This window comes from Camelina sativa, chromosome 17, assembly GCF_030686135.1.
Source record: "Camelina sativa cultivar CO46 ecotype springtype chromosome 17, ASM3068613v1".
In the NCBI taxonomy this organism is placed as follows: domain Eukaryota; kingdom Viridiplantae; phylum Streptophyta; class Magnoliopsida; order Brassicales; family Brassicaceae; genus Camelina; species Camelina sativa.
In genome coordinates, this window is record NC_141896.1 from 26854573 (window position 1) to 26876889 (window position 22317).

The following is a 22317-nucleotide window of genomic DNA, read 5'->3' on the forward strand; positions in this document are numbered from 1 at the left end:
CATAAACACTAACATAACTGTTTACAGCTTCTAAGCAATGTTTTCTTAGTGTTAGCCCGTTTTGGGACAAAATGGGTATTAGTGGCTTTTAAACTCTCCACATCTATCTCAAAGTCTTATAACTAGTCCGTTGCATTGGATTAAGACACATTTTAACCCCAGAAACACTAACGTAGCTGTGTAGTGCTTCTAAGCAATGTTTTCTTGGTTTTAGCCTGTTTTGGGACAGAATGGGTATAAGTGGCTTTTAAACTCTCCACATCTATCTCAAACTCTTATAACTAGTCAGTGTCATTGGATTAAGACACTTTTTAACCCCATAAACACTAACATAGCTGTTTACAGCTACTAAGCAATGTTTTCTTGCTGTTAGCCTGTTTTGGGACAAATAGGGTATACATGGCTTTTAAACTCTCCACATCTATCTCAAAGTCTTATAACTAGTCAGTTGCATTGGATTAAGACACATTTTAACCCCAGAAACACTAACATAGCTGTTTAGTGCTTCTAAGCAATGTCTTCTTGGTTTTAGCCTATTTTGGGACAGAATGGGTATAATTGGCTTTTAAACTCTCCACATCTATCTCAAACTCTTATAATTAGTTAGTTGCATTGGATTAAGACACATTTTAACCCCTTTAAACACTAACAAAGCTGTTTAGTGCTTCTAAGCAATGTCTTCTTGGTTTTAGCCTCTATTGGGACAAAATGGGTATAAGTGGCTTTTAAACTCTCCACATCTATCTCAAAGTCTTATAATTAGTTAGTTGCATTGGATTAAGACACATTTTAACCCCATAAACACTAACATAGGTGTTTACAGCTTCTAAGCAATGTTTTCTTTGTTTTAGCCTGTTTTGGGACAAATGAGTATAAGTGGCTTTTAAATTCTCCACATCTATCTCAAAGTCTTATAATTAGTTAGTTCCATTGGATTAAGACACATTTTAACCCCATAAACACTAACATAGCTGTTTACAGCTTCTAAGCAATGTTTTCTTGGTGTTAGCCTGTTTTGGGACAAAATGGGTATAAGTGGCTTTTAAACTCTCCACATCTATCTCAAACTCTTATAATTAGTTAGTTGCATTGGATTAAGACACATTTTAACCCCATAAACACTAACATAGCTGTTTACAGCTTCTAAGCAATGTCTTCTTGGTTTTAACCTGTTTTGCGACAAAATGGGTATAAGTGGCTTTTAAACTCTCCACATCTATCTCAAACTCTTATAATTAGTTAGTTCAATCGGATTAAAACACATTTTAACCCCATAAACACTAACATAACTGTTTACAGCTTCTAAGCAATGTTTTCTTGGTGTTAGCCTGTTTTGGGACAAAATGGGTATAAGTGGCTTTTAAACTCTCCACATCTATCTCAAAGTCTTATAACTAGTCAGTTGCATTGGATTAAGACATATTTGAACCCCAGAAACACTAACATAGCTGTTTAGTGCTTCTAAGCAATGTTTTCTTGGTTTTAGCCTGTTTTGGGACATAATGGGTATAAGTGGCTTTCAAACTCTCTACATCTATCTCAAACTCTTATAATTAGTTAGTTGCATTGGATTAAGACACATTTTAACCCCAGAAACACTAACATAGCTGTTTACAGCTTCTAAGCAATGTCTTCTTGGTTTTAACCTGTTTTGCGACAAAATGGGTATAAGTGGCTTTTAAACTCTCCACATCTATCTCAAACTCTTATAATTAGTTAGTTGCATTGGATTAAAGCACATTTTAACCCCATAAACACTAACATAACTGTTTACAGCTTCTAAGCAATGTTTTCTTGGTGTTAGCCTGTTTTGGGACAAAATGGGTATAAGTGGCTTTTAAACTCTCCACATCTATCTCAAAGTCTTATAACTAGTCAGTTGCATTGGATTAAGACATATTTTAACCCCAGAAACACTAACATAGCTGTTTAGTGCTTCTAAGCAATGTTTTCTTGGTTTTAGCCTGTTTTGGGACAGAATGGGTATAAGTGGCTTTTAAACTCTCTACATCTTTCTCAAACTCTTACAATTAGTTAGTTGCATTGGATTAAGACACAATTTAACCCCATAAACACTAACATAACTGTTTACAACTTCTAAGTAATGTTTTCTTGGTGTTAGCCCGTTTTGGGACAAAATGGGTATAAGTGGCTTTTAAACTCTCCACATCTATCTCAAAGTCTTATAACTAGTCCGTTGCATTGGATTAAGACACATTTTATGAGTTTGGCACACCACCTTGGCCACCACCGTCCGTACAACCGTACGGACGTCCGTACGATCGACAACCTATGGGCTGACCAAGCCATCTCGTATCTCATAAGCCCAATCCACTAAGGAGAGCTTCCAACGATCTCCCTTCATCGAGATCCTTCTATTATAGCCGTTAGGCAACTTGCAAGTGGGAAGTCAAAGGTTTAGTCACATGTAGGAATAAGGAGATGTCGCTATCTCCCATTAATGTGCACATAGAACCCTAGGAAAGAATATCCTCTTTGTATAGCTCTATATATGGTTTGTAAGTATGTTCTAATTGAAGCAAGAAAAGAGTTTATTCTCTTTCTCCAACACTCTCTCTCTCAATCGTTCACTCTCCTCACTCTTTACACGATTTCACTCTCTTCCATAATCTCTTGATTACTCTACTCTCAAACTTACATGGTATCAGAGCAGATTTGATTCTGTTCTTGCCTCAAATCTCCATCACTCCCTTCCGCATTCTCTTTCTTGTTCTTGAAATTTCTTGTTCTTGAATCTTCTTTCTTTAACCGTTGGACAATAGCTCTAACCAACGGTCTCTTCATCTTTTTTTTCATGGAAACTACCAAAACTCTCATTGTTCCAGTTACTCTCAAGGGAGAGAATTACTTACTGTGGGCTAGAACCACAAAGACAGCCCTATGCGGCCGAGGACTTTGGTCCCATGTTGAGACGAGCGAAGCTCCTAGTGGCGAGACCACCAAAGACGGCAAGGATCTTGTCGATGAGAAGAACAAGTGGTTTCAAGAAGATCAGGGAGTCCTAGCTATCATTCAAAACTCCCTAGATGCACCTATACTTGAAGCTTACTCTTATTGCGAGACAGCAAAAGACTTGTGGGACACTCTCAAGAATGTTTTTGGGAATGTTACAAATGTAAACCGAATTTTTGAGATTAAGAGGGCCATCAACAACCTCAACCAAGAAGACATGGAGTTCACCAAGCACTTTGGGAAGTTTAGGTCCCTTTGGGCTGAACTAGAGATGCTCCGGCCGGCGACTATAGATCCGGCCATTCTGAATGAGAGGCGTGAACAAGATAAGGTGTTCGGCCTTCTCTTGACCTTGAACCCCTCCTACAATGACCTTATCAAGCATATTCTACGGTCGGACAAGCTCCCTAGCCTTGATGATGTCTGTAACCAAATTCAAAAGGAGCATGGCTCCATGGGATTGTTTGGCGGCAAGGGAGAACTTGTGACCGCTAACAAAGCTGAGACGGCATCAGCAAACAAGGGCTACTACAAGCCGGAGGACAAGAACAACCCGCCATTTTGTGAGCATTGTAAGAAGCTTGGTCACTTCAAGAGCCGCTGCTGGATTCTACACCCTCATCTAGCACCACCGCCGGGTACCATCCGAGGTGGACGACCAAACCGCGGAGGACCACCGAGAGCTCATCAAGCAGTAGCCATGGGGGAGTCATCAATCTCTGAGCAACCTCAACAAGTGACCAGTGGAACTGCTCTTGCTGCAGCATCGTCCGAGCTGGTAAGGCGGTCCGACCTTGATGCGCTCATCAAAGCCATCAAAGAGGCCACCGGTAAGGCGTTTCTTGCCTCAAACAAAATTAAACCCCTCATAGTTGATTCTGGTGCATCCCATCACATGATTAGTGATTCTAGGCTAATTAGTGATATTAAACCTGCTAATGGTAATGTGATAATAGCAAATGGTGAGAAAGTACCAGTTAAAGGCATTGGAAACTTGAAACTATTTGATAAGGAGACTAAGGCATTTTATATGCCAAACTTTACTTCTAACTTGCTATCAGTTAAGAGAGCCACTACTGATTTAAATTGTTATGCTATATTTGGTCCTAACAATGTTCATTTTCAGGATATTGAGACAAGTAAGGTTCTTGGTCAAGGAGGATCCAAGGATGACCTCTATGTGCTTGAGGACTTGAACTTATCTTCTAATGTATCTTGTTTTAATTCGGTTATTATGAAACCTAGTGATTCTATTTTACATGCTAGGCTAGGACACCCTCACACAAGAGCTTTATCTTTAATATTTCCTAATGTTTCTTTTCAAAATGATGAGTGTGAGGCTTGTATTCTTGGTAAACATTGCAAGGCTGTTTTTCCTAAATCTATTACTATTTATGAAAAATGTTTTGATTTAATTCATTCTGATGTTTGGACATCTCCTTGCTTATCTAGAGATAATCAAAAATATTTTGTGACTTTTATTGATGAAAAATCAAAATATACTTGGATAACTTTGCTTCCCTCTAAGGATAGAGTTCTTGAGGCCTTTACTAATTTTCAAAATTATGTCACTAACCACTTTCATGCCAAGATTAAAATTTTGAGATCAGATAATGGTGGAGAGTACACAAGCCATGCCTTTAAGCAATATCTAGCCAAACATGGAATTCTTCACCAAACTAGTTGTCCTTACACACCACAACAAAATGGAGTGGCTGAGAGGAAGAATAGGCATCTGATGGAGGTAGCAAGGTCTATGATGTTTCACACAAGGGTTCCAAAGAGGTTTTGGGGAGATGCTGTGCTAGCCGCTTGTTATCTTATTAACCGCACACCAACAAAAATTCTAAAGGATGTGTCTCCATTTGAGGTATTAACTAATGACAAACCTACATTTGATCACTTACGAGTGTTTGGTTGTGTGTGCTATGTTTTGCGACCAGGTGAGCTAAGAGACAAGCTTGATGCAAAGAGTACAAAGGCTATGTTTCTTGGCTATTCTACTACACAAAAGGGGTATAAGTGCTATGAACCTACAACAAGGAGAATTCTAGTATCTCGTGATGTCAAGTTCATGGAGACACACGGTTTTTATGACGAGAAGAATTGGGATGAGCTCCGTAATCTCTCCGACTCTCCATCTGATCGGACGCGCAACCTCCGAGTAATTCTTGAGCGGCTAGGTCTTGAAAATGATAGGATCTCTACCGAGTCAGCCAGACCAACATCACCAGAACAATCTGAGCCATTCACTGAGCCTGATCCTGATATACATGCCGATGACCATACTGAGCAGCATGAGGAGTCACCCGCGGACATCACGGCCGAAACAACCGAGGAGTCGGCCGAACAGCTTGAGGAAATCATAACTCCGGGACGGGCCAACTCCGAAGCTGGGGCTGTAGTTCCTCTTAGGCGCAGCCAACGTATCAAGTATCCTCCTAGTCATTGGAAGAACACCCGTGTGTACTACAACAACATGGCCGTTGCTCATCCGATTCAGGCCGTGTGCACCTTAGCTCATTTTCCGATAGAGCATCAAGTGTTTCTTGGCCATATTGATGAGCATTGGCTCCCCAAGACCTATGATGAGGCTAAGCAGCACAAGGTATGGAGAGATGCGGTGGCCGCCGAGAATACGGCCATGGTGCAAAATCACACATGGGACGAGGCTGACTTACCCAAGGGCAAGAAGGCTGTCACATCTCGGTATATCTTCACAATCAAATATAAGAGCAATGGGGAGATAGAACGGTATAAGGCACGCCTTGTAGCCCGGGGATTCACGCAAACATATGGGGAGGACTATCTTGATACGTTTGCTCCGGTGGCCAAACTTCACACTGTTCGAGTGGTTCTCTCTCTTGCCACAAATCTTGATTGGGAGCTATGGCAAATGGATGTGAAGAACGCCTTCCTACAGGGCGAGCTCGAAGATGAAGTGTATATGCGGCCACCACCGGGCCTAGAAGACACCATTGGTCCGGGGAAGGTTCTCAAGCTCAACAAAGCCATCTATGGACTAAAGCAGTCGCCAAGGGCGTGGTACCACAAGCTGAGCACAATCCTCCTTGACAAAGGCTTTCGCAAATCCGAGGCTGATCACACACTATTTACCTCACCAAGCACCAAAGGTATAGTAGTCATCCTAGTGTATGTTGATGATATCATCATCACTGGGAGTGACTCGGTAGGTATTCAAAACACTAAAACCTTCTTGAAATCAGTCTTTGATATTAAGGACCTTGGAGAGTTGAAATATTTTCTTGGGATAGAAATATGTAGATCAAAGGAAGGTTTATTTCTATCACAAAGAAAATATGCTCTTGACTTGTTAAATGAGACAGGAAAATTAGGTTCAAAGGCAGTGGCATCACCTCTTGAAGAGAACTACAAGGCCGGAGGACAGGGGGAGCTTGAGCAGGCACCATACAAGGACGTTGGTCGCTACCGGCGCCTAGTAGGTAAGTTAATCTATTTAACTATAACACGGCCTGATATTTGCTTTGCTGTGAACCAGGTGAGCCAGCACATGAACAATCCAACTGTCCATCATTGGAACATGGTCGACCGAATCCTTAAATACATCAAGGGCTCACCGGGACAAGGCATTTGGATGGGCCGCAACAAGAACACCGAGTTGGTAGGATATTGCGACGCTGACTATGCTGGAGACCGTGGAGACCGTCGCTCCACAACTGGCTATTGCACATTCCTTGGAGGCAACCTGATCACATGGAAGAGCAAGAAACAAAAGGTCGTATCGCTTTCAAGTGCCGAATCCGAGTATAGGGCCATGCGCAAACTCACAACTGAACTAATGTGGCTCAAAGCACTCCTCAAGGATTTAGGAGTGGAAATCACAAGTCCTATCACCATGCATTGTGACAATGAAGCTGCCATTCACATAGCAACCAATTCAGTGTTTCATGAGAGGACCAAACATATTGAGGTGGACTGTCATAAGGTGCGAGAGCAAATCAAGCTTGGAGTTGTCCTACCATGTCACACCGAGAGCAAGGAACAACTCGCTGACATCCTCACCAAAGCTGCAAGTCCCCAAGTGTGCGAATATATTCACTCGAAGCTCGGCCTTATAGACCTCACTCGGCCATGAGTCTTTCACAAGGCACCTACACTCTTTTTCCCTTATGTATAGTTTTTTCCCATGAGGTTTTCTATACTAAGGTTTTTAATGAGGTGGGTGCCTAGACTGTCAAGCTTGCCTGATCATCTAAGTCAAGCTTGAGGGGGAGTATGAGTTTGGCACACCACCTTGGCCACCACCGTCCGTACAACCGTACGGACGTCCGTACGATCGACAACCTATGGGCTGACCAAGCCATCTCGTATCTCATAAGCCCAATCCACTAAGGAGAGCTTCCAACGATCTCCCTTCATCGAGATCCTTCTATTATAGCCGTTAGGCAACTTGCAAGTGGGAAGTCAAAGGTTTAGTCACATGTAGGAATAAGGAGATGTCGCTATCTCCCATTAATGTGCACATAGAACCCTAGGAAAGAATATCCTCTTTGTATAGCTCTATATATGGTTTGTAAGTATGTTCTAATTGAAGCAAGAAAAGAGTTTATTCTCTTTCTCCAACACTCTCTCTCTCAATCGTTCACTCTCCTCACTCTTTACACGATTTCACTCTCTTCCATAATCTCTTGATTACTCTACTCTCAAACTTACACATTTTAACCCCAGAAACACTAACATAGCTGTGTAGTGCTTCTAAGCAATGTTTTCTTGGTTTTAGCCTGTTTTGGGACAGAATGGGTATAAGTGGCTTTTAAACTCTCCACATCTATCTCAAACTCTTATAACTAGTCAGTGTCATTGGATTAAGACACTTTTTAACCCCATAAACACTAACATAGCTGTTTACAGCTACTAAGCAATGTTTTCTTGTTGTTAGCCTGTTTTGGGACAAAATGGGTATACGTGGCTTTTAAACTCTCCACATCTATCTCAAAGTCTTATAACTAGTCAGTTTCATTGGATTAAGACACATTTTAACCCCAGAAACACTTCATAGCTGTTTAGTGCTTCTAAGCAATGTCTTCTTGGTTTTAGCCTGTTTTGGGACATAATGGGTATAAGTGGCTTTTAAACTCTCCACATCTATCTCAAACTCTTATAATTAGTTAGTTGCATTGGATTAAGACACATTTTAACCCCTTTAAACACTAACAAAGCTGTTTAGTGCTTCTAAGCAATGTCTTCTTGGTTTTAGCCTCTATTGGGACAAAATGGGTATAAGTGGCTTTTAAACTCTCCACATCTATCTCAAAGTCTTATAATTAGTTAGTTGCATTGGATTAAGACACATTTTAACCCCATAAACACTAACATAGCTGTTTACAGCTTCTAAGCAATGTTTTCTTGGTTTTAGCCTGTTTTGGGACAAATGAGTATAAGTGACTTTTAAACTCTCCACATCTATCTCAATGTCTTATAATTAGTTAGTTCCATTGGATTAAGACACATTTTAACCCCATAAACACTAACATAGCTGTTTACAGCTTCTAAGCAATGTTTTCTTGGTATTAGCCTGTTTTGGGACAAAATGGGTATAAGTGGCTTTTAAACTCTCTACATCTATCTCAAACTCTTATAATTAGTTAGTTGCATTGGATTAAGACACATTTTAACCCCAGAAACACCAACATAGCTGTTTTCAGCTTCTAAGCAATGTCTTCTTGGTTTTAACCTGTTTTGGGACAAAATGGGAATAAGTGGCTTTTAAACTCTCCACATCTATCTTAAACTCTTATAATTAGTTAGTTGCATTAGATTAAGACACATTTTAACCCCATAAACACTAACATAACTGTTTACAGCTTCTAAGCAATGTTTTCTTGGTGTTAGCCTGTTTTGGGACAAAATGGGTATAAGTGGCTTTTAAACTCTCCACATATATCTCAAAGTCTTATAACTAGTCAGATGCATTGGATTAAGACACATTTTAACCCCAGAAACACTAACATAGCTGTTTACAGCTTCTAAGCAATGCTTTCTTGGTTTTAGCCTGTTTTGGGACAGAATGGGTATAAGTGGCTTTTAAACTCTCCACATCTATCTCAAACTCTTATAATTAGTTAGTTGCATTGGATTAAGAAACATTTTAACCCCATAAACACTAACATAACTGTTTACAGCTTCTAAACAATGTTTTCTTGGTGTTAGCCTGTTTTGGGACAAAATGGGTATAAGTGGCTTTTAAACTCTCCACATCTATCTCAAAGTCTTATAACTAGCCAGTTGCATTGGATGAAGACATATTTTAACCCCAAAAACACTAACATAGCTCTTTAGTGCTTCTAAGCAATGTTTTCTTGGTTTTAGCCTGTTTTGGGACAGAATGGGTATAAGTGGCTTTTAAACTCTCCACATCTATCTCAAAGTCTTATAATTAGTTAGTTGCATTGGATTAAGACACATTTTAACCCCATAAACACTAACATAGCTGTTTACAGCTTCTAAGCAATGTTTTCTTGGTTTTAGCCTGTTTTGGGACAAATGAGTATAAGTGGCTTTTAAACTTTCCACATCTATCTCAAAGTCTTATAATTAGTTAGTTCCATTGGATTAAGACACATTTTAACCCCAGAAACACTAACATAGCTGTTTACAGCTTCTAAGCAATGTTTTCTTGGTGTTAGCCTGTTTTGGGACAAAATGGGTATAAGTGGCTTTTAAACTCTCCACATATATCTCAAACTCTTATAATTAGTTAGTTGCATTGGATTAAAACACATTTTAACCCCATAAACACTAACATAACTGTTTACAGCTTCTAAGCAATGTTTTCTTGGTGTTAGCCTGTTTTGGGACAAAATGGGTATAAGTGGCTTTTAAACTCTCCACATCTATCTCAAAGTCTTATAACTAGCCAGTTGCATTGGATGAAGACATATTTTAACCCCAAAAACACTAACATAGCTGTTTAGTGCTTCTAAGCAATGTTTTCTTGGTTTTAGCCTGTTTTGGTACAAATGAGTATAAGTGACTTTTAAACTCTCCACATCTATCTCAATGTCTTATAATTAGTTAGTTCCATTGGATTAAGACACATTTTAACCCCATAAACACTAACATAGCTGTTTACAGCTTCTAAGCAATGTTTTCTTGGTATTAGCCTGTTTTGGGACAAAATGGGTATAAGTGGCTTTTAAACTCTCCAAATCTATCTCAAACTCTTATAATTAGTTAGTTGCATTGGATTAAGACACATTTTAACCCCAGAAACACCAACATAGCTGTTTTCAGCTTCTAAGCAATGTCTTCTTGGTTTTAACCTGTTTTGGGACAAAATGGGAATAAGTGGCTTTTAAACTCTCCACATCTATCTTAAACTCTTATAATTAGTTAGTTGCATTGGATTAAGACACATTTTAACCCCATAAACACTAACATAACTGTTTACAGCTTCTAAGCAATGTTTTCTTGGTGTTAGCCTGTTTTGGGACAAAATGGGTATAAGTGGCTTTTAAACTCTCCACATATATCTCAAAGTCTTATAACTAGTGAGTTGCATTGGATTAAGACACATTTTAACCCCAGAAACACTAACATAGCTGTTTAGTGCTTCTAACCAATGTTTTCTTGGTTTTAGCCTGTTTTGGGACAGAATGGGTATAAGTGGCTTTTAAACTCTCCACATCTATCTCAAACTCTTATAATTAGTTAGTTGCATTGGATTAAGAAACATTTTAACCCCATAAACACTAACATAACTGTTTACAGCTTCTAAACAATGTTTTCTTGGTGTTAGCCTGTTTTGGGACAAAATGGGTATAAGTGGCTTTTAAACTCTCCACATCTATCTCAAAGTCTTATAACTAGCCAGTTGCATTGGATGAAGACATATTTTAACCCCAAAAACACTAACATAGCTCTTTAGTGCTTCTAAGCAATGTTTTCTTGGTTTTAGCCTGTTTTGGGACAGAATGGGTATAAGTGGCTTTTAAACTCTCTACATCTATCTCAAACTCTTATAATTAGTTAGTTGCATTGGATTAAGACACATTTTAACCCCAGAAACACTAACATAGCTGTTTACAGCTTCTAAGCAATGTCTTCTTGGTTTTAGCCTGTTTTGGGACAAAATGGGTATAAGTGGCTTTTAAACTCTCCACATCTATCTCAAACTCTTATAATTAGTTAGTTGCATTGGATTAAGATACATTTTAACCCCATAAACACTAACATAACTGTTTACATCTAAGCAATGTTTTCTTGGTGTTAGCCTGTTTTGGGACAAAATGGGTATAAGTGGCTTTTAAACTCTCCACATCTATCTCAAAGTCTTATAACTAGTCAGTTGCATTGGATTAAGACACATTTTAACCCCAGAAACACTAACATAGCTGTTTAGTGCTTCTAAGCAATATTTTCTTGGTTTTAGCCTGTTTTGGGACAGAATGGGTATAAGTGGCTTTTAAACTCTCCACATCTATCTCAAACTCTTATAATTAGTTAGTTGCATTGGATTAAGACACATTTTAACCCCATAAACACTAACATAACTATTTACAGCTTCTAAGCAATGTTTTCTTGGTGTTAGCCTGTTTTGGGACAAAATGGGTATAAGTGGCTTTTAAACTCTCCACATCTATCTCAAACTCTTATAATTAGTTAGTTGCATTGGATTAAGAAACATTTTAACCCCATAAACACTAACATAACTGTTTACAGCTTCTAAGCAATGTTTTCTTTGTGTTAGCCTGTTTTGGGACAAAATGGGTATAAGTGGCTTTTAAACTCTCCACATCTATCTCAAAGTCTTATAACTAGTCAGTTGCATTGGATTAAGACACATTTTAACCCCAGAAACACTAACATAGCTGTTTAGTGCTTCTAAGCAATGTTTTCGTGGTTTTAGCCTGTTTTGGGACAGAATGGGTATAAGTGGCTTTTAAACTCTCCACATCTATCTCAAACTCTTATAATTAGTTAGTTGCATTGGATTAAGACACATTTTAACCCCAGAAACACTAACAAAGCTGTTTAGAGCCTCTTATTGATCAAGAATAAGCCTATGGCGTCCGTACAGTCCGTACCGTCCGTACGTGCAAGCAATGAGGCCGAGTGAAGCACTAAGGCCGAGTCATCTATGTGTGAGGATAGTGAGGAGGCCTGCTCACCTCCGGCCCATGAGAAGGATCGAGAATCCCTTGTGTAGCCGTTAGGGAGAAAGCGCAAGTGGACAAGAGTGGAAGACTAGGACAAGTCGCTATCACCGATCACCTACCCCCTCTCTCTCTCCTAATTGTCGATTTCTCTTGTTTCTACTTTAGGTCATGTGGTCGCCCTAGCTGCCTCCCTATTTAAACTCTTGTCATGTGTTGTATTTGAGATATTCTACCTAATTCTAATCTATTATCACTCTCTTTCATACTATTCGCCACCAACTCTTCTTCTTCATTCTAAACCTCTCAAATCTCTCTAAGTCTTCCGCTTATTTCAACATGGTATCAGAGCCAGGTTGTCGTTCTTGATAACCTATCTCTTCTATTCTTCCATTCTTCATTCTTATTCACTCGATTCTCAGTCCTATTTCTCTTTATTCTCCGGGTAAAAGCTTTGTCCATCGGTCCATAGCGGTTAAACCATGGAAAATGCCAAACCCATTGTCATGCCGGTTGTTCTCAAAGGAACAAACTACTTGCTGTGGACTAGAACCACAAGAACTGCCCTTGGAGGTCGTGGTCTTTGGAGTCATGTCGAGAGTGACTATGCTCCAAAACAAAACCTAAAAGGAGAAGATGAAGGCGCTTCCGAGGAGGAAGTAGAAAAAGAGAGCGAGAGGAAGGCCAAGTGGTTCCAAGAAGACCAAGTTGTCCTATCTGTTCTCCAAAACTCTCTTGACACACCAATCCTTGAGGCCTACTCATATTGCGAGACGGCCAAGGAGTTGTGGGAGACACTTAAAGGTGTCTATGGCAATATCTCCAACTTGACTCGGGTCTTTGAGGTCAAGAAGGCCATAAATGAGCTTAACCAAGATGATGTGGAGTTCACTAAACATCTTGGCAAGTTTCGAGCTTTATGGTCCGAGCTTGACATGTTGCGGCCGAGTACACTCGATCCGAGTGTGTTGACTGAAAGAAAGGAGCAAGACAAGATCTTTGGTCTCCTTCTTACTTTAAACCCATCCTTCAACGATCTCTTGAAGCACATCCTCAGGGCAGAGAAACTTCCCTCTTTTGAAGACATTTGTTCACAAATCCAAAGAGAGCAAGGTTCTCTTGACTTGTTTAGCGGTAAGGGGGAGCTTGCTACGGCTAATAAAGGAGTGTACAAGCAAGAGGAGAGGAAGGTGTGGATATGCGACCACTGCAAGAGGCGGGGTCACCTGAAAGACAAGTGCTGGGTCCTCCACCCTCATCTCAAACCGGCCAAGTTCAAAGCAAACCTTTCAAAGGAAGCGGTTAGCGACAAGGGAGCCGGGCCGTCAAAGCAAGGAGATGAGGCAGCCATGACCGCAGCCTATGGAGAAGTGGTTAGGAAATCAGACCTTGAGGCGCTCATCCGTTCCATTGCCTCACTCAAGGAGTCTGGTATCTCTTTCTTTACCTCTAAGCCTAGTAAATCCCTTGTCATAGACTCGGGTGCTTCTCACCACATGATTAGTAATCCTAGTCTAATTGACAATATAAAACCGGCTTTAGGAAATGTTATAATTGCAAATGGAGAACAAATACCAGTGAAAGGAATAGGGGACTTGAAACTATTTGATAAAACCACAAAAGCTTTCTTTATGCCTACCTTCACATCTAATCTTCTATCGGTTAAGAGAACCACTAATGATTTGAATTGTTATGCAATCTTTGGTCCTAATAGTGTTCATTTTCAGGATATTGAGACTGGAAAAGTTCTTGGAGAGGGACAAGGGAGTGGAGATCTCTATGTCCTAGAGAAAACCTCGCCAAGTTTATCTACTAAATCTTGTTTTGTTGTTAATTTGGATAGTGTGTGGCATGCTAGATTAGGCCATCCTCATTCTCGTGCCCTTGCTTTAATGTTACCAAGTGTTTCTTTTGATAGTTCAATGTGTGAGTCTTGTATTCTTGGTAAACATTGCAAATCTATTTTTCCCAAGTCTAAAACTATTTATGAGCATTGTTTTGATTTAGTGCACTCGGATGTGTGGACTTCACCATGCCTTTCTAGAGATAATAACAAATATTTTGTGACTTTTATTGATGAAAAATCTAAGTACACATGGATTACTTTGTTGCCTTCAAAGGATAGAGTGTTTGATGCTTTTATAAACTTTCAAAATTATGTTACTAATCATTTCAATGCTAAAATTAAGGTACTTAGATCAGACAATGGTGGAGAGTATACAAGTCACAAATTCAGAGAACACCTAGCAAAACACGGCATACTACACCAAACAAGTTGTCCCTATACGCCCCAACAAAATGGTGTGGCCGAGAGGAAGAACCGACATCTAATGGAGGTGGCACGGTCGATGATGTTCCATTCACACGTTACAAGGCGATATTGGGGTGATGCTGTGATGACCGCATGCTACCTGATCAATCGGACACCAACCAAAGTCCTTAATGACCTATCGCCATTTGAGGTATTGAATGGATTTAAACCATCTCTAGAGCACTTACGGGTCTTTGGGTGTGTTTCTTTTGTACTTGTGCCAGGAGAACAGCGGAGTAAGCTCGATCCCAAAAGCATAAGGTGTATGTTCATCGGCTACTCCACTACTCAAAAGGGATACAAGTGTTTTGACCCAAAGACAAGCCGGCTGTATGTATCAAGAGATGTTCGGTTCTTGGAAAATGTGGGTTATTTTGATAACAAAGACTGGAACAGCTTGAAGGATCTTTCATCATCACCAAATGATAGATCCTCCAGCCTTAAGTTTCTCCTTGACCATCTCGGAAATCCGCCTACGGCCACAGCCCTTCCTCAGCCAGAACCCAACCCGAGCTCCATTGACCATACGCTCGAGCCGGAAGGTGCTATGCCCGAGATGATATCCCCGGACCATGAGATGCCCGAGTCAAACCAGAGCATGACCGAGGCACATGAGATGCCCGAGCCAAACTCAAGCCTGACCGAGACACGACCTGATGCTGAACCGGTCATCGGAGATGTCACTCAGTCCAGCCAATCAGTGCCGCCAGCTCAACCAGCTCCACGACGAAGCACGCGTGTCCGGTCTCACCCCTCTACATGGAAAGATAAGAGGGTCTACTACAACAGTCAAGCCATCGCACATCCTATCCAAGCCGTATGTTCGCTCGAGCTGCTTCCGACCGAGCACCAAGCCTTCTTCGGCCAAGTTGATGAACACTGGGTTCCCCAAACGTACGAGGAGGCCAAAGAACATAAGGTATGGGTAGATGCTGTGGAGGATGAAGCTGGTGCAATGATCAGAAATCACACATGGGATGAGGCTGACCTCCCCAAAGGGAAGAAGGCCGTAAGTTCAAAGTGGGTATTCACTATCAAGTTCTTGAGCACGGGAGAGATTGAAAGGCATAAGGCACGGCTGGTGGCCCGAGGGTTCACTCAAACCTATGGAGATGACTACATGGCAACGTTTGCTCCCGTGGCCAAATTGCATACCGTGCGAGTAGTGCTATCGTTGGCCGTGAACCTTTCTTGGGACTTATGGCAAATGGATGTGAAGAACGCGTTCCTCCAAGGCGAGCTAGATGAAGAAGTGTACATGACTCCTCCGCCTGGTCTTGAGGACATTGTTGCTCCCGGGAAAGTCTTACGGTTACGCAAGGCCATCTATGGCCTCAAACAGTCACCACGCGCCTGGTACCATAAGCTCAGCTCCACTCTTAAGGCGAATGGCTTTAGACGATCGGAGGCTGATCACACTCTTTTCACTCTCAAGACATCACTTGGCCTGGTTGTGGTGCTGGTTTATGTCGATGACATCATCGTGACTGGCGATGACAAGGCCGGTATTGTTGCCATTAAAGACTCTCTCAAGTCTGCCTTTGACATTAAGGACCTCGGAGAGCTCAAATACTTCCTCGGCATCGAAATCTGCCGTTCCCCGGAGGGTATCTTCCTCTCACAACGCAAGTATGCTCTGGACTTGCTTGCTGAGACAGGCAAACTTGGTACGGTTCCAGCTACTACACCACTGGATGAAGATTACCAGCTCAAGCGAAAGGGGGAGAGCATTCGGGCGAAGGAAGGCAAACCATGCGAACCATTGGACGAGCCGTTCCCGGACGTCACACGCTACCGACGGCTTGTAGGTAAGTTGATCTATTTAACTATCACACGACCTGATATCTCTTATGCTGTGAATCAGGTGAGTCAGCACATGCAAGCTCCAAGCAAGTATCAATGGAGTCAAGTGGAGAGGATTTTGAGCTATCTCAAGGGCAGCCCTGGTCAAGGCATTTGGATGGGTAAAAACGGCAACACTGAGATCGTGGGTTATTGTGATGCGGACTATAATGGAGACACATTGGATAGGCGGTCAACTACTGGATATTGCACCTTTGTTGGAGGAAACCTAGTTACATGGAGGTCTAAGAAGCAAAAGGTGGTGTCATGTTCAAGTGCCGAGGCTGAGTACCGAGCTATGAGGAAGCTAACTAATGAGATGACATGGTTGAAAGGTCTACTTAAGGATCTCGGCATTGAAACAAGACAGCCGATGACAATGCATTGTGACAATGAGGCAGCGATCCACATAGCCACTAACTCAGTCTTCCATGAACGGACCAAGCACATTGAGAGCGACTGCCACAAGGTTAGGGAGAGGATCGAAGAGGGAGCGGTTCTACCATGCCACACAAGGAGTCAAGACCAGCTAGCCGACATCTTCACCAAATCTGCAAGTCCCAAGGTTTGTGATTATATTCATAGCAAACTTGGACTTGTAGACATCACACGGCCGTGATCAACTTTCCTAATCCGTGGACAGCACACTCTTTTTCCCTTGGCTTAGTTTTGTCCCATGAGGTTTTCTAAGTCAAGGTTTTTAATGAGGTGCTGCTTCACGGGTTCCAAGCTTAGCCATTTCATCAGGCTAAGCTTGAGGGGGAGTATTGATCAAGAATAAGCCTATGGCGTCCGTACAGTCCGTACCGTCCGTACGTGCAAGCAATGAGGCCGAGTGAAGCACTAAGGCCGAGTCATCTATGTGTGAGGATAGTGAGGAGGCCTGCTCACCTCCGGCCCATGAGAAGGATCGAGAATCCCTTGTGTAGCCGTTAGGGAGAAAGCGCAAGTGGACAAGAGTGGAAGACTAGGACAAGTCGCTATCACCGATCACCTACCCCCTCTCTCTCTCCTAATTGTCGATTTCTCTTGTTTCTACTTTAGGTCATGTGGTCGCCCTAGCTGCCTCCCTATTTAAACTCTTGTCATGTGTTGTATTTGAGATATTCTACCTAATTCTAATCTATTATCACTCTCTTTCATACTATTCGCCACCAACTCTTCTTCTTCATTCTAAACCTCTCAAATCTCTCTAAGTCTTCCGCTTATTTCAACACCTCTAAGCAATGTTTTCTTGGTTTTAGCCTGTTTTCGGACAAAATGGGTATAAGTGGTTTTTAAACTATACACATCTATCTCAAACTCTTATAATTAGTTAGTTGCATTGGATTAAGATACATTTAACCCCAGAAACACTAACAAAGCTGTTTAGTGCTTCTAAGCAATGTTTTCTTGGTTTTAGCCTGTTTTGGGAAAAATGGGTATAAGTGGCTTTTAAACTATCCACATCTATCTCAAACTCTTATAATTAGTTAGTTGCATTGGATTGAGACACATTTTAACCCCAGAAACACTAACTAAGCGGTTTAGTACTTCTCAGCAATATTTTCTTGCTTTTAGCCTTTTTTGGGTCAAAATGGGTATAAGTGGCTTTTAAACTCTCCAAATACATCTCAAACTCTTATAATTAGTCAGTTGCATTGGATTAAGACACATTTTAACCCCAGAAACACTAACATAGCTGTTTACAGCTTCTAAGCAATGTTTTCTTGGTTTTAGCTTGTTTTGGGACTTGGTTTTAGCTTGTTTTGGGACAAAATGGGTATAAGTGGCTTTTAAACTCTCCAAATGCATCTCAAACTCTTATAATTTGTCAGTTGCATTGGATTAAGACACATTTTAACCCCAGAAACACTAACATAGCTGTTTACAGCTTCTAAGCAATGTTTTATTGGTTTTAGCCTGTTTTGGGACAAAATGGGTATAAGTGGCTTTTAAACTATCCACATCTATCTCAATTTTTTATAATCAGTTAGTTGCATTGCATTAAGACACATTTTAACCCCAGAAACACTAACAAAGCTGTTTAGTGCTTTTAAGCAATGTTTTCTTGGTTTTAGCCTGTTTTGGGACAAAATGGTATAAGTCGCTTTTAAGCTATCCACATCTATCTCAAACTCTTATAATTAGTTATTTGCGTTAGATTAAGACACATTTTAACCCCAGAAACACTAACAAAGCTGTTTAGTGCTTCTCAGCAATATTTTCTTGGTTTTAGCCTGTTTTGGGACAAAATAGGTATAAGTGGCTTTTAAACTCTCCAAATATATCTCAAACTTTTATAATGAGTCAAATGAATTGGATTAAGACACATTTTAACCCTAGAAACACTAACATAGCTGTTTACAGCTTCTAAGCAATGTTTTCTTGGTTTTAGCCTGTTTTGGGACAAAATGGGTATAAGTGGCTTTTAAACTCTCCACATCCATCTCAAACTCTTGTAATTAGTCATTTGCATTGGATTAAGACACATTTTAACCCCAAAAACATTAGCATAGCTGTTTACAGCTTCTAAGCAATTTTTTCTTGGTTTTAGCCTGTTTTGGGACAAAATGGGTATAAGTGGCTTTTAAACTCTCCAAATACATCTCAAACTCTTATAATTAGTCACTTGCATTGGATTAAGACACATTTTAACCCCAGAACACTAACATAGCTGTGTACAGCTTCTAGACAATGTTTTCTTGGTTTTAGCCTGTTTTGGGACAAAATGTGTATAAGTGGCTTTTAAACTCTCCACATCTATCTCAAACTCTTATAATTAGTTAGTTGCATTGGATTAAGACACATTTTAACCCCAGAAACACTAACAAAGTTGTTTAGAGCCTCTAAGCAATGTTTTCTTGGTTTTAGCCTGTTTTCGGACAAAATGGGTATAAGTGGCTTTTAAACTATCCACATCTATCTCAAACTCTTATAATTAGTTAGTTGCATTGGATTAAGATACATTTTAACCCCAGAAACACTAACAAAGCTGTTTAGTGCTTCTAAGCAAAGTTTTCTTTGTTTAAGCCTATTTTGGGAAAAAATGGGTATAAGTGGCTTTTAAACTATCCACATCTATCTCAAACTCTAATAATTAGTTAGTTGCATTGGATTAAGACACATTTTAACCCCAGAAACACTAACTAAGCTGTTTAGTGCTTCTCAGCAATATTTTCTTGCTTTTAGCCTGTTTTGGGTCAAAATGGGTATAAGTGGCTTTTAAACTCTCCAAATACATCTCAAACTCTTATAATTAGTCAGTTGCATTGGATTAAGACACATTTTAACCCCAAAAATACTAACATAGCTGTTTACAACTTCTAAGCAATGTTTTCTTGGTTTTAGCTTGTTTTGGGACTTGGTTTTAGCCTGTTTTGGGACAAAATGGGTATAAGTGGCTTTTACACTCTCCAAATACATCTCAAACTCTTATAATGAGTCAAATGAATTGGATTAAGGCACATTTTAACCCTAGAAACAATAACATAGCTGTTTACAGCTTCTAGGCAATGTTTTCTTGGTTTTAGCCTGTTTTGGGACAAAATGGGTATAAGTGGCTTTTAAACTCTCCACATCCATCTCAAACTCTTATAATTAGTCATTTGCATTGGATTAAGACACATTTTAACCCCAAAAACATTAACATAGCTGTTTACAGCTTCTAAGCAATTTTTTCTTGGTTTTAGCCTGTTTTGGGACAAAATGGGTATAAGTGGCTTTTAAACTCTCCAAATACATCTCAAACTCTTATAATTAGTCACTTGCATTGGATTAAGACACATTTTAACCCCATAACACTAACATAGCTGTTTACAGCTTCTAGACAATGTTTTCTTGGTTTTAGCCTGTTTTGGGACAAAATGTGTATAAGTGGCTTTTAAACTCTCCACATCTATCTCAAACTCTTATAATTAGTTAGTTGCATTGGATTAAGACACATTTTAACCCCAGAAACACTAACAAAGTTGTTTAGAGCCTCTAAGCAATGTTTTCTTGGTTTTAGCCTGTTTTCGGACAAAATGGGTATAAGTGGCTTTTAAACTATGCACATCTATCTCAAACTCTTATAATTAGTTAGTTGCATTGGATTAAGATACATTTTAACCGCAGAAACACTAACAAAGCTGTTTAGTGCTTCTAAGCAATGTTTTTTTGTTTTTAGCCTGTTTTGGGACAAAATGGGTATAAGTGGCTTTTAAACTCTCCAAATGCATCTCAAACTCTTATAATTAGTCAGTTGCATTGGATTAAGACACATTTTAACCCCAGAAACACTAACATAGCTGTTTACAGCTTCTAAGCAATGTTTTCTTGGTTTTAGCCTGTTTTGGGACAAAATGGGTATAAGTGGCTTTTAAACTATCCACATCTATCTCAATTTCTTATAATTAGTTAGTTGCATTGGATTAAGACACATTTTAACCCCAGAAACACTAACAAAGTTGTTTAGTGCTTCTAAGCAACGTTTTCTTGGTTTTAGCCTGGTTTGGGACAAAATGGGTATAAGTGGCTTTTAAACTATCCACATCTATCTCAAACTCTTATAATTAGTTATTTGCATTAGATTAAGACACATTTTAACCCTAGAAACACTAACAAAGCTGTTTAGTGCTTCTCAGCAATATTTTCTTGGTTTTAGCCTGTTTTGGGACAAAATGGGTATAAGTGGCTTTTAAACTCTCCAAATACATCTCAAACTCTTATAATTAGTCAGTTGCATTGGATTAAGACACATTTTAACCCCACAAACACTAACATAGCTGTTTACAGCTTCTAAGCAATGTTTTCTTGGTTTTAGCCTGTTTTGGGACAAAATGGGTATAAGTGGCTTTTAAACTCTCCACATCCATCTCAAACTCTTATAATTTGTCATTTGCATTGGATTAAGACACATTTTAACCCCAAAAACATTAGCATAGCTGTTTACAGCTTCTAAGCAATTTTTTCTTGGTTTTAGCCTGTTTTGGGACAAAATGGGTATAAGTGGCTTTTAAACTCTCCAAATACATCTCAAACTCTTATAATTAGTCACTTGCATTGGATTAAGACACATTTTAACCCCAGAAACACTAACATAGCTGTTTACAGCTTCTAAGCAATGTTTTCTTGGTTTTAGCTTATTTTGGGACTTGGTTTTAGCCTGTTTTGGGACAAAATGGGTATAAGTGGCTTTTAAACTCTCCAAATACATCTCAAACTCTTATAATGAGTCAAATGAATTGGATTAAGACACATTTTAACCCTAGAAACAATAACATAGCTGTTTACAGCTTCTAGGCAATGTTTTCTTGGTTTTAGCCTGTTTTGGGACAAAATGGGTATAAGTGGCTTTTAAACTATCCACATCTATCTCAATTTTTTATAATCAGTTAGTTGCATTGCATTAAGACACATTTTAACCCCAGAAACACTAACAAAGCTGTTTAGTGCTTTTAAGCAATGTTTTCTTGGTTTTAGCCTGTTTTGGGACAAAATGGTATAAGTCGCTTTTAAACTATCCACATCTATCTCAAACTCTTATAATTAGTTATTTGCGGTAGATTAAGACACATTTTAACCCCAGAAACACTAACAAAGCTGTTTAGTGCTTCTCAGCAATATTTTCTTGGTTTTAGCCTGTTTTGGGACAAAATGGGTATAAGTGGCTTTTAAACTCGCCAAATATATCTCAAACTCTTATAATGAGTCAAATGAATTGGATTAAGACACATTTTAACCCCAGAAACACTAACAAAGTTGTTTAGAGCCTCTAAGCAATGTTTTCTTGGTTTTAGCCTGTTTTCGGACAAAATGGGTATAAGTGGCTTTTAAACTATGCACATCTATCTCAAACTCTTATAATTAGTTAGTTGCATTGGATTAAGATACATTTTAAGCCCAGAAACACTAACAAAGCTGTTTAGTGCTTCTAAGCAATGTTTTTTTGTTTTTAGCCTGTTTTGGGACAAAATGGGTATAAGTGGCTTTTAAACTCTCCAAATGCATCTCAAACTCTTATAATTAGTCAGTTGCATTGGATTAAGACACATTTTAACCCCAGAAACACTAACATAGCTGTTTACAGCTTCT

The 22317-nt window shown here is 39.7% G+C and overlaps 1 protein-coding gene across 1 annotated transcript; it reads left to right on the forward strand.

Moving 5' to 3' along the window:
• The first annotated feature begins 2219 nt into the window (after window positions 1-2219).
• LOC147924335 (uncharacterized) lies at window positions 2220-4390 on the forward strand. Its single transcript, XM_087494504.1, has 2 exons — window positions 2220-3803; window positions 4100-4390. Exons 1-2 carry the CDS (start codon window positions 2816-2818, stop codon window positions 4105-4107), a joined length of 996 nt encoding a protein of 331 aa, XP_087350630.1. The 5' UTR covers window positions 2220-2815; the 3' UTR covers window positions 4108-4390.
• The last annotated feature ends 17927 nt before the right edge of the window (window positions 4391-22317 follow it).

Bases quoted from the DNA above. Each gene is read 5' to 3' on its own strand.
- LOC147924335 (XM_087494504.1), top strand. From the start codon at position 2,816: ATGGAAACTACCAAAACTCTCATTGTTCCAGTTACTCTCAAGGGAGAG.